The sequence below is a fragment of the Myotis daubentonii genome, chromosome 7 (assembly GCF_963259705.1).
Source record: "Myotis daubentonii chromosome 7, mMyoDau2.1, whole genome shotgun sequence".
Lineage (NCBI taxonomy): Eukaryota > Metazoa > Chordata > Mammalia > Chiroptera > Vespertilionidae > Myotis > Myotis daubentonii.
In genome coordinates this window covers 28,325,649-28,338,331 of record NC_081846.1, presented here as the reverse complement: position 1 = coordinate 28,338,331, position 12,683 = coordinate 28,325,649, and the positions used below count along the sequence as shown (strand labels likewise).

The window sequence follows — 12,683 nt, the reverse complement described above, 5'->3', positions numbered from 1 at the left end:
TCCCTGTCCAATTTGGCTATTTCTAGTAAGGAATGTGTTCCACTCACCTTTTTGATTCTTCATAGACATCATTACACACAGGATCTAGAGTGATATTCTTGGGGGTGTTGAGTGGCTGGTATGTGTGTGTAGGTATATTTTCTCTAATGAACTGGCTTCCAACCATGATATCCATTTCAGTTTTTATGCCTGTTGGGTACATTTTTGGCTTCTTTCCATTCTCACAGTTTGATGCTGCCACTGTGCTCATGTCTCTGGTATCTTCTCCCCTTTATACTTCACTGTGTATAAAGTACTAAGGGCCGATTAAAGGCTTCAACATGTTGCAAGATTGTGTGAAAAGAAGACAACATAGCCTGTGTGAGAGCAAAGCAGTTGGTCAAATCAGTCATTTTGCCTCCTTTCAAATTCTTGTCTATGATTATTATTATTATTATTATTATTACCACCAGATAAGTAACCTTCAGGTATGTTTAGTGTTTCTATAACTGTATTTACTAGAATGCTTAGCCACTCCAATATACCAACAGTAGGGTCTAGGTTTTTGACATGGCTTGCTATTTAATACTAGGTAATACTTAAAAAATATGACCCAAATACTCTAGTCTCAGAGCAATTGATGTCAAAAGATGATGACCCCATCAGCCAGAATTAGTTTTTTACTTGCTATACAGAGGAAATATATTGGTAGCGAAGGTTCTTATTTTTCCTTCTCTTGCTCATTAACTTCCTTCAATATCAGTCTCTTTAATCACAAACTCACCTCTAAACCTGTGCCTTTAGCTCTAGTGCCAGCTGCTCTGGTTAACCTACCCCTCTCCTTTCAATTCTACATTACAAAGCCCAGGATAGTTTTAAAAGTTTTTTCTTAATTATACATTTTTATTTTGAAATAAAGTTTTACTTACAAGAAATTACACAATCATACAGAGAACTCCCGTGTACCCTTCCCTGAGCTTCCACCAATGATATCTTACGTATCCATAGTGCATTGTCAAAACCAGGAAACTGTGACAAATTTCTATTGACTCGGGTACAGACCTTGTTCAGATCTACCAGCTTTTACATGCAGTTTGAGAACCTCAATTTTGTAAGGTAGGACCCACCTCATAAGGCAAGAAGGAGAATGAGACCAAGTGTGCCAATCTAGAATCCAGAACAGGTGATTAGAGGGAAAGAAGAGAGAGATTCGATATACACGAATGTGAATGATCTTTGACCCCTCACAGTTAAACTGATCTGTTGCTATTATTTTTCACCAAGGGAAAAGCTGGCGCCCCAGGACCACCTGGCAACAGAGGAGAAAAGGGAGACATGGTTGTATCAAGAGTTAAAGGTGAGCCTAGTTGATCACTTAACTGCCATCTTCTGAATTAAATATGAACCATCCTCTTGCAGTAATTTCCCCTGTGACCACAGTTTGATTCTATAACCAGACTTAGGATTATTGAGATTTCTTAAAAAATACTCTCTGTCCTTTACTAAGTCATGTGAATGTTGAATTTCAAATCCTCTGTCTCTTATTTGACAACATAGTGCTCCTTTAGTCATATTTTCAACTCTTTATTGTTGTGAACTTGGGTTTGAAACAAGCCCTCCTTTAATGTGCCTAGTGTTTATTCACCGCATTGTATTATCCTGTATTAATCAAGAGTATTTTGGCTGTAAGTGACAGACATCCAGCTTGAAATACTTGAAGAAGAAAAAGTAATTTAATGGTATCCTACCTGGTTTGGCTCAGTGGATAGAGTGTTGGCCTGTGAACTGAAGGGTTCCGGGTTTGATTCCGGTCAAGGGCATATGCCCAAGTTGTGGGCTCCACTCCCAGTAGGGGGCATGCAGGAGGCATCCAATCAATGATTCTCTCACATCATTGATGTTTCTATCTCTCTCTTCCCTCTCCCTTCCTTTCTGCAATCAATAAAAATATATTTTTTAAAAAAGTAATTTATTGGCTAATTAAACAAAATTTGAAGGTTAGATGTAGGGTTTGCATAAGACAACTGCATAGGAGACTCTTCCTCCTGCATCTTGATATTTAATGAAATATGTTATTTGCACTTTCCCCCCAAGATTAGCTTTCTCTAGGCTATGGGTACATGTCCCAGGCAGCTCCAAGTTCTTACAACCAGATATAAAAGAGAGCTCTACCTTCTCCACTCTAGTTAGAAGGAAAAAAAATTCAGGAAGGATTGGACTGGCCTGGAGCAAGTGTCCATGGATCAGCTCCCTGTTCATGATGGCCAGGAGATAGAGGACCTTGTTTGACATCACACAAGCAGGGGAAGATGCTGTTGTGATTGGCATCTCCATTCAGTACCTCCTTGTCGGAATGGGAAGAGGGATGTTTCCCAAATAGAAGATTCAAGGGGTTGGCAATTGTCATTCTCCCCCCTGACTTTTGCACAGTTGATTTTGTGTGACTTAGTCAACTGGGACACTCCGAGGGATCTCTACCAGCTCACAGAGAGCCAAGGTCAAGCCTTTATCTTTAGTCCCAAGTCTTCCTCTACTTCACCCACTTCTGATAAGAGCTTGAATATCTTTGTGGCGTTTGTTCCCAGGGCGCAAAGGAGAAAGAGGTCCTGATGGGCCCCCAGGATTTCCAGGGCAGCGGGGACAAGATGGTTGGGATGGACATGCTGGAGCAATCGGGGATCCAGGACCCCCAGTATGTATAATTATTCTACTATAGAATTTCACTTTCTTACATGGGCACAATACATCTGTTTTCCTCTTCTCAACTTAGAAAGCTATGACTCAGTCAAATATTAGTATGCTGGAAATCAAAGACACCTTTGATTCATTCCCACAAAAAGATGATTGTTCTAAAAGGTATGGATGGCATCATTACAGATGGTCTAACATCTTGAGTGACATTTCAGTCATCACAAGACTTTCTGTCTCTATGTGTCGTTATTATGGTGGTTTTTCCCTTTGTATCTTCAAAGCCCCTATTGATTTGAGACCTGTTCAGATGACTGTCAGGTGAAGGATAAAGCACAGGTCTTGAAAATTATCTTGAGTTCTGTCCCCTCGTGAAGTAGCAAGCAAAGAAGGATAAACTAGTGCAAATCTACTGAACTAATGTATTGGCTGATGGAAAATCCATTGATAAATTATATTTCTGCATTTTTCAATCATGTTTTAGATGGAGGCCATATGTAGGTAATGAAGTTCATGAGAAAAGACTGTAAGATATGTTTCAATGCTTTGGAATTTAAAATATATTGGGTATATGAGGTATTTTTAATGCTTACAGTGTCGCAGAAAGTGCGCTAGATGTTTACTCATAACAGTAGTCTTCTGAAGAGCAATTATCTCTCCAGTTTTACAGTAAGGAAGTGGAGGTTTAGGGTATGTTACTAAGGATATCTATTTATCAAGTAGGCTAAATAGGAATGAAAAGTCCAGTCTGCCTTATTCCAAAACATGTGTGACTTAGTCAATTGGGACACTTCCACCAGTCTGTGTTGTAATAGAGAAGAACCATGTTCTGATTTTATAGGAGCTCATTCAGAAAGAATACATGTGAATAAGAGACAAAAGCTTAGAAATCAGGTTAGATAATGTTTCTAGCTTTCTGGTCTTTCAGCTGCTTTCAAGTATGTGAATAAACTCTACTCTAGATTTGATAGTCCCTATTTAATTCATTTTTCCACTTGAGAAACTGTTTAGAATCTGTGTCACTGAGTGGCAATTTTCATCGTGTACACTAACCTGCTTGTGTAAAATCAAAGTATATTTACAGATCAAACGGGAGAGGAATTTCTATTACAGCCACTGGGGGGGTGGGGGGAGGGTTGGCATGGGGAGTGGGTGTGGTGGTCTTCCTAGCTTAATTAAAACAATTCAGACTCACAACACTATTATATATCATATTTGAGACCAGACTATTCATACGGATAGAAGACAGGGCCATCAACTTGCCAGTATGACAGGGTCAGGCATTCCTTGTGAGTGAGAATCCTTGCAGCTGGGCATTCGGTTGGGGTGAAGGAGATGAGAGCCACATGTGGCAGATGTTTGAGCAGCCCTGACTTGAAGGCTGCATTCTCCATAAGAGCTGTTATCTCCACAGCACAGCTTGTGGGGACCCCAAAAGGAACTTGGCAGTTACAGGAGCCACCACTCAAGGTCTTTCCAGTTCTTCCAGACCAGATGCAAATGTTGCAACCTAGGTTTGATGTTACCATAAGTAAGGTTGCCTAGTAATGCGGCTGACATGCAATTTTGATGGAGTTTCCAGAGAAACAGAACTAGTCGGTTACCAAAGGTCAAATTCTTATGCAGGAGGGGAAAGGATTGGTCAGCCTTTGTCCACAGACATGGAGGGCGATGGAGACTATCCCTGTGTCTTCTCATAAGAGTGCAGGAAAACTATTTCAAATGTATAAGAACTTACCCAATTCGCAAGCCTACTACCTCCATTAATTTACTTATTTCTGTATTTTATTATACTTAAAATAAAGAATGGTTCCATATAAAATTTCTTATTCTGTTCTTAAATGTCACAACCACATAACTCTTTGTGTTTGAGGCATAAGACACCCCCCCAATCACATGTATATGTAAATATGTATATAAACTATTAAGAGGAATCTAAGTTAATCAATTTGAATTCTATTTGCTATTGAGTCCCTTTCTCCTGGAATTATGAGCTTTCTGCATGTGTTTCATTAGCCTATGACAATGACTACTTTGAGTTCATGGTTTGGTAATTGATTCATGATGCGAACATTCCCAGGGGGATCATGAAGATGCAGGCCCAGGTGATCAAGGAGTTCCTGGACTGCCAGGCCTCCCTGGCAGAGAAGGACCAAGGGGGCCTCCAGGACTGGGATTTCCTGGTCCACCAGGACAAAGGGGGCAACCAGGAGCCCCAGGCCACCCAGGCGAGAGGGGCCCTGTTGGTGTGAAGGGTCGAAAAGGTAATTTTGAACACTTTGTGTGACAGTGTCAAGTGAAATCACAGATGGGAAAGTGGGCCTCTCTTCTGGGTAAAGTTATAGCTATGGCAGAACCGCTGAATAAAATTCCATCAAGCCACTGTTCAGATCTTGAATAGTGTCAAACAAATAAAAGCATTACAGCACAATCAATATTTAAAACAAATTCTTAAAATGCCTTTGTTGCTTTGTTTGGCATATGAAAGTTGCCTTTCATGCATTTCTCAGTATCAGCTTATACAGTCTGACCATATTCAAATGACATGTATTCAAAAATATCGATTTTTATAATATTTTTAGATAAGGCAGTATATTTTAATAAAAAAACACTAGTGTTTCATTAAAAAAAAACACATCATATTGTTCCTGGAAACCCATTTGTAAGCATCCAGGGAAAAAAAAGAAAGGATTTTAAATATATCTGCCTGTTTTGTAAATTTCAAACAATAAAATGATCTGCAGTATGATAGCTGGAAACTTTTTAAAAGGTTGGAAAATATTTAAGATTTTTTTTTCTTTTGTAATATGTACATATACATTGGGCTACACTGTTAAGTGTGAAATTTCAGAAGAAACTAATATCTTTGGTTCTTGATTTGACAACATAGAAAGGCAAATACCTTGGAATTCAATAAGGTTTAAAATCATGGTCTGGGGCCCATCAGAATAGAACATTATTTGTATTCATCTCATGTGTTTTTGAGTTGAGAGCATGTGAACTGATACATTATGAGATATTATTCCTATGATAAAAGAGGAGCATCCCATTTTAAAGGAGACGGGAACTCAGAGGCACAAGCTGGGAGTCTTATTTTCCTCACTGATTAAAATGGGGGATGACAATAACCACCTTGTAAGGTCTTTAGGAAAACAAGAGACCACCTATTTATAGCACCTGACCCACAGCGGCCCTCGGGACATGGTAGCTGTTACTGATATCCTGCCCAGTAGCTTTATTTGCACAATCCCCCCACATCCAAACTAGGAGCCGAATCTTCTGAACTTAGCATGGGTACTGGCTGCGATTTCATGATTCACAAAGCTTCTGATTTCATGGTATTCGACATCTATGGGCCTATAAATCCAATATTTACTCTGTGTTATTAAAACGGATCCTTCTTGGACTCAATATTTTTTCTTAGTTCCCCTGTTTTTATAACTGTTTAGATTTGAGGACAGGTTTGCTAGAATTTGAAATAAAAGTAGTTCAAGTGAACTATGATATTTTTGTGGCTTTTCCTTTGAATTCTACATATACTCTATGAAAAATATATTGATCAAATTGTCATTGAGATTTACTGTGTCTTGGCCTATCAATTATGTGAATACTACCTTTTTTCCCCCCCCAGGTGATACAATTTCTTGTAATGTCAGCTACCCTGGGAGGCCAGGCCCTCCAGGTTTGGATGGACCTCCAGGTATGATCAATGAGATGTTACTGTCTTACACATTCTCCAGAATAAAAGACCTGGCAAGGTAGATAAACCAAAAGCAAACCCACAGGCAAAGAAGGTATTTCTAAATTATTATAAGGATTTGAGGGCCTATGGGAAAACGGCATTTGTAGTCATTCACATTGGGTCTCTAGTCTGCTGGTCTGGGCACATGGCAGGTGGGTTTTTCATATCTCTGTGCAACAAAAGTTACCTTGATTTGATCACATACCAGTTAAAATGTTTGCCCTTTGAGAGTATTAAAATGTTGTCTTCTTTCTTATCCTGTGTCCCAAGAGTCAAAAATGATCATTCACTTACTGATTATAAGTGTTATTCTATTCTGCTTTATAAGAAACCCCAGTTTGACCAGAAGCAGTGTGAATAATGCACATACCTACACCCGTGATTGCACTTTCATGAAACCCTTCATTTGAATCAATCGCTTCTTTATAGCTAAATCAGACCCTAAATCTATATAAATGCCTAATTCTCTTTTATTTATTCCGAATTCACTTAAATTGATCCATTGAGCACTAGCATAGCTAAAGGTAACCTTTCTTGTCCTAAATAACAAAAGGTATTTAAAGGTTGAATGATGAATGACTCTCTATTGCTCTCTATAGCCAATAGCTTTTGTCAGAATATGTTGTGTAACAACTTCAAAATCTAGTGGGCTACAACAATATTTATTTTCTCTGTTATGGGTGTGCAGGTGGGTGGGGCTCAGCTGATCTGAGATGCTATCTATTGGCTTGGTCCCTGGCTCTAGTCCAGGTTCAGGTCTGTGACATCAGGTCACTGTGGGGCCGGCATGTGCTCGTCTTGTGTGATTCCAGAAATGCAAGAGGGCAGCCCAGCTTTACAGGCAGAGTTCACTCCTCTCATTGCTCCATGGTTGTTAATATCCTATTGGCCAAAGCAAGTCACAGGACCATGGCCCAGATCAAAGCAAGGAAATGACACTCCACCCTGCACAAGGCAAGGGCCAGGGTGGGGAAGTATAACTGCATCAGTGGAGAGAAGCATTGCCAGTTGACTGATTGAAAATTCATTTCCACATTTACTGATGCCTTGTCATAGATGGATTTAAAAAGTTAATGATTACTCTCAGCAGCTTTCATCTCAAGGGAAGTGAACACTCAAACTTGTTCATGATTTGAAGGTTATTTTAGCTGAGGTATCTCAGTAGGAAATCACAAGAGGTTCAAAAAAAAACCACACCCCTCAGTTTCTTTTGCAGTGCTTTTGGCTTATACTTTATTCAAGGGCAAATGCAGTAAGATGCAGGGAATAGATTTGGCCTTTACTCTGGTTGCCTTCTCATCAGGCCACACACGGGCCACCACCTGTCCTCCCACAAGGACAGATGTGCTCGCATATTCGTATTTGAGACCCAGCAGGGGAAGGTACCAAAAGGTTCATCTGTAGGGTGGTGCTCGTCCCAAAGGCTTTCAGAAGAATCCTTCACAGTTCGGCCTCTGAGAATGAACCTTAGCACAATCTCTGCCTGCGAAATACTTGTTCAGAGCAGGTGACTTGTAAAACAGTTATGTAACCCAGCCTAGTCCACATCTTCACTGCCATCAAGTAGAAATCTCCTTAGTTTGTTCTCACTTGATGTGCATCTTATGAAGTCCATGTTTCTTTATTATCATTTAGGTCCAAAAGGATTTCCAGGTCCACCGGGTGCTCCTGGGCTGAGGTGTTTTGATGGGCAAAAAGGTCGGCCTGGCAAACCAGGAATATCGAAAATACCTGGTCCACCTGGTAAGGGAAGTGCTTTTCCTGAGGAATGTCACATACTTCTAAAACTAGACGATCTAAGGAAGGAAATGGCCCCGAGGTCCCCAGATGAGGGGGACATAGTTTTTGTTGATACATTGAGCCCTTCGCTGTGTTTCATTAACTTTTAGGTTATGGTAGTTTTGTGGGTTCTCAGGGCTTCTTTCACTTGAAGCAGGAATGATAGGTTGTTACTGGTCTATTATATTATGAAAACTGCTCAATCCAGAAAGACAGTTTGCCAGAGAATGCAAGCAATTGGGGAGACATCATTGGCTTTTAGGAATTACAAAATCACAATAAATTTCCCTACCAAAGGTGGTAAAAACAATACCTATTAAATAAATACCTTTGTATGTCTTAGAAATATGTTTTCATCAAAGCAGTAGATGATATGTGCATAGGTTCTACGTTTTTACATTTAACAGTTGAAACCATTTTTTTTTCAATAGGTCTCCGTGGTGACACAGGCGATCCAGGTTTTGAAGGTGAAAAGGGCTCCTCTCCGGTCGGGCCCCCAGGCTCTCCTGGTTCACCTGGAGCCAGTGGTCAGAAAGGAATCCCTGGAGACCCTGCGTATGGTGCCCCAGGGCCCCCAGGAAAGAGGGGTCCCTCAGGAATGCCAGGGTTGAAAGGCCTCAGAGGCCACCCAGGACATCCGGGGCCTGCAGGTACGAGGCTGCTCCGTCCCTGTGTCTATACCTCCAGCTCAGTTCTGGAACCAGTCACGGAAGAGCAGTTAGACGATCTTGACTTAGAAATCAGGAATATAAAAATGTCACCCAAGCATCTTCCCTCCTATGTGGGCATTGGTTACATTTCATTTGTTGCTTTTGCATTTTATTGGTTGTTTTCAAATCCAGAGCAGTTCAATGTGGCTCAGTCAACCCAGTTAGATTCAGCAACTAATGGACACTGACTGCCTGCTCTGGACTCCGGGCAGCACCAAGGAATAGGGGCTGTGTGGCCTGCCTGCTGCCAGTGCCGGGTTGAAGGAGAACAGGACAGACTGGATGAGGGAGGAGGGAGAATAGCTCAGGGGAGGAGCAGTGTGAGTGGGAGTCTGGGAAGGCTCCTGGGAGAGCTGGGGCCCAGCCGAGCCCTGGCAGACCAGACTAGCAAACACTGCTCTGGTCGAGCCAGCATTTGTTAGGTGGGAGGGCAGGGGAGTACGCACATTCTGTGTCCTCAGGGAGCTCGCTTGGTAGTTGGTAAGTCAAAATACTCATATATAAAAATCCGATCAATTGGAAAGTAACACATATTATATGAGTCAATGAAAATAATTTTGCCTTGATAATCCCACTACCTCACTTGCGAAAATGTATCTCAGGCAGTGTTCAGCAGAATATGAAGGTTAATATGAAAATACTCTTATATGGTTGATCCTTGAACAATGCTGGGGTTAGGGACACTGACCCCCTGCCACACACACACACACACACACACACACACACACTTGTGCAGTCAAAAATCCACATGTAACCTTTGACTCTCCCAAACTTAACTACTAATAACCTACTCTTGACTGGAAGCATTATTGATAACATAAATAATCAGTTAACACAGATTTTATATCTTGCATGTATTTATGTATTATATACTATATTCTTACAACAAAGTAAGCTGGAGAAAAGAAGATGCTACTAAGAGAATAATAAGGAAGAGAAAATACACTTATAGTACTTATTGAAATAAAATATGTTTGTAAATTGACCTGGATAATTCAAACCTGAGTTGTTCAAGGGTCATCTGTAGTAGTATTCACAATAGAGTTAAGTAGCATAGACACACACACACACACACACACACACACTCAAAAGAAGAAATGTTATTACCTATTAGCATTAACAATTAAATTATATTTGTAAAGATTACAACAAAATGGAAAACATTTGCAGATTAATATGCAATGTGAAATAATCTAACAATTGACTGTGCACTGTGACTACTACTTTAAAAATGTAAACATCTGAACAGAAAATGTAAAGAAAACATGGAAAAATAAATTAGGTTTTTTTGGTTGGGCTGTGGAATTATAGGGGGTTTGTTTTTCTCTCTGAAGATTATGGCACTGCCTTTTCAATAAATAGAAATTTGAGAGTTCAAGTGATGAAATATGTTATGAAATGCAAATTGTTACAGTGCAAATTGGGTTTGTAAGTATTGTGGAGTTTTGGTGTGAAGCCTGCTGCAATGTTAGAGGTTAATTAAAATCAGGAAGAATCCCATAATTTTTCAATTTGCATAAACAACTTCTTTGTCATCTATATAATTTTATCAAGTAACTCTTTTAGCCATGCACAGTTTTCCACTCCTTTGGAGCTCATGTTCTATGAAAAGACAATCCATTCAGAGACTTAACTCATTTGAGCACAGAGCCAGGATCAAAACGCTGTCTTCTGGTACTAATGGGCCCGAACTCTGGTAGGCCATCTATGTCGTTTTATGCCATGAGTGTCACAGATGGATTGTACCATTCCAGGGCCAGCTGGCATGCCCGGAATCCCGGGTCTCAAAGGCCCGAAAGGCAGAGAGGGAAGTGCTGGGTTTCCAGGTATCCCCGGTACACCTGGCCATTCCTGTGAAAGAGGCGCTCCCGGATCACCAGGGCAACCAGGACTCCCAGGGGCTCCAGGCAGTCCAGGTAAGTGTCAGCAGGTGTCAAGGACTATGAAGGGCCTGGGGCTTTAGCTGGCTTACAAAGGACTATGCTTGCTGTTGTTCTTTCACGGACACTGGAAGAAGCAAGCCTCCTGGGTAAGAGAGGAAGAGCTTCCTTATTCACCACAGAAAGTAGCATGAGCTTCCTGTTGGTTTGTGTCATTTCCCCACCTCACCCAAGTCTCTCTGTAGCCACATAGACATAAGAGGTGCTAGATAGGTGCCGTGCACACAGCTGGTTGCAGTACCTGAGAGGACCTCTGGGCCTGGGGAACCACTGGTTGACATGCCTGTAAAGCAACCTGCTTTCTGCACCAGGGGAGGTGCTATATCAGCATCAAGGTTGCTCGCTGCAAACATAACCTTGAGAAGTAACCCAGGTAAAGAGCAGTCAAGACCTTGTGTCTGTGGCATACCCGCCCAGCAAGACCTGTAGGAACTGGAAGAGACTGGAGAAAGAGTGATTCTCAACATAAGGTTCTAGGGCAGCCGTGGGCAAACTACGGCCTGCGGGCCGGATCCGGCCCGTTTGAAATGAATAAAACTAAAAAAAAAAAAAAAAAGACCGTTCCCTTTTATGTAATGATGTTTACTTTGAATTTATATTAGTTCACACAAACACTCCATCCATGCTTTTGTTCCGGCCCCCCGGTCCAGTTTAAGAACCCATTGTGGCCCTCGAGTCAAAAAGTTTGCCCACCCCTGTTCTAGGGGCTATCTCCAATATGATCTTCATTTCACCATTCAGATTGCCACCTGTTATGTAAATCCTATTGTGTTTATCCAAATGCAGGATTGTGCCCTCTTTTAGGATCAACACGAGATTGAGGCAAAACCTGCCGCTATAGCTTTATTTCTAGCATCAGAAATAGCAGATGATGTTGCTCTGATTTCTACAATTCTCTCATCACAGTTAACATCCTGATCAAAACTCATTGGTTCATAGCTTCTGGAAGGACCTGGAAAGTTATCTACCCCCAAGACTAAATACAGATTACATTTTGGGTTTTAGCCCCTATCTATTTCCCATACAAAACTTTTTATAATATTCCCTCATGCTCCTTACTGGGGACTCTTTCTTCAAGTAATAAATATTTGAAATATTTCTGCCCTTCTTTTTATAACAGCCAGAAAAAAACATAATTGAAGAATGATGGAGAGTTGCTAGTTTTATGTTAGCTGATAAACATTGTTTCACTTTAGTTTCCTTGGCCATAGATACGCAATTTAAGCCAACATGACTGTTTTTTTCTGTCTGTGTGTGAAGCCACTTTCCAGCCGTCCTACATTGTGGTCTCTGTGCTTTGTCTCAGGTGCCCCCGGTTGGAAAGGACAGCGAGGAGATATGGGGCCTCCTGGACCAGCTGGGATGAAGGGCCTCCCAGGAGACCCGGGAAGGCCAGGGACAGATGGACCCCGAGGACTGCCAGGAATCCCAGGCCCCTTTGGGGATGATGGGCTACCTGGTCTTCCAGGCCCCAATGGTGGGTAGCACTTCTTAATTATTTTCCTCATTTTATAAACGTGAAACCCACTGCTAAGTAAAGCCTGTTAGGTGTGACCATGCCAAAGAATGTTCTGTTATATGAGCCCAATTTTGTCCTGCCCTTAGGGACATCTCCCTTCTTCTTGTCCTCTGTATTGATATTTCCAGTAGCAGGATGTTTGGGTAGATGGGGTGTGAGGGCCACAGAATCCTGTAAACCCAGTTCTGCTCAATGAACTGGGTAGAACTGGTAAATTGTAGGGTCAGGGCTAATGTGCTTCTATGTTGGATGGATCCTCCTCTCTCCAGCCCCGTCCCTCACACAGTTCTCTGAAACCATTCTGGGATCATGCGTGAAGGTTGTTC

At 41.4% G+C, this 12,683-nt stretch overlaps 1 protein-coding gene across 1 annotated transcript in view; it reads left to right on the top strand.

The window, feature by feature from the left end:
• Positions 1-12,683, top strand: part of COL4A4 (collagen type IV alpha 4 chain) — a 94,821-nt gene that overhangs the window by 42,710 nt on the left and 39,428 nt on the right. The window contains exons 22-29 of the mRNA XM_059703355.1: positions 1,264-1,336; positions 2,565-2,671; positions 4,748-4,931; positions 6,299-6,367; positions 8,045-8,152; positions 8,620-8,838; positions 10,653-10,814; positions 12,145-12,315. Of these exons, the coding sequence (XP_059559338.1) occupies positions 1,264-1,336; positions 2,565-2,671; positions 4,748-4,931; positions 6,299-6,367; positions 8,045-8,152; positions 8,620-8,838; positions 10,653-10,814; positions 12,145-12,315 (1,093 nt within the window). The remainder of the gene's footprint in view (positions 1-1,263; positions 1,337-2,564; positions 2,672-4,747; positions 4,932-6,298; positions 6,368-8,044; positions 8,153-8,619; positions 8,839-10,652; positions 10,815-12,144; positions 12,316-12,683) is intronic.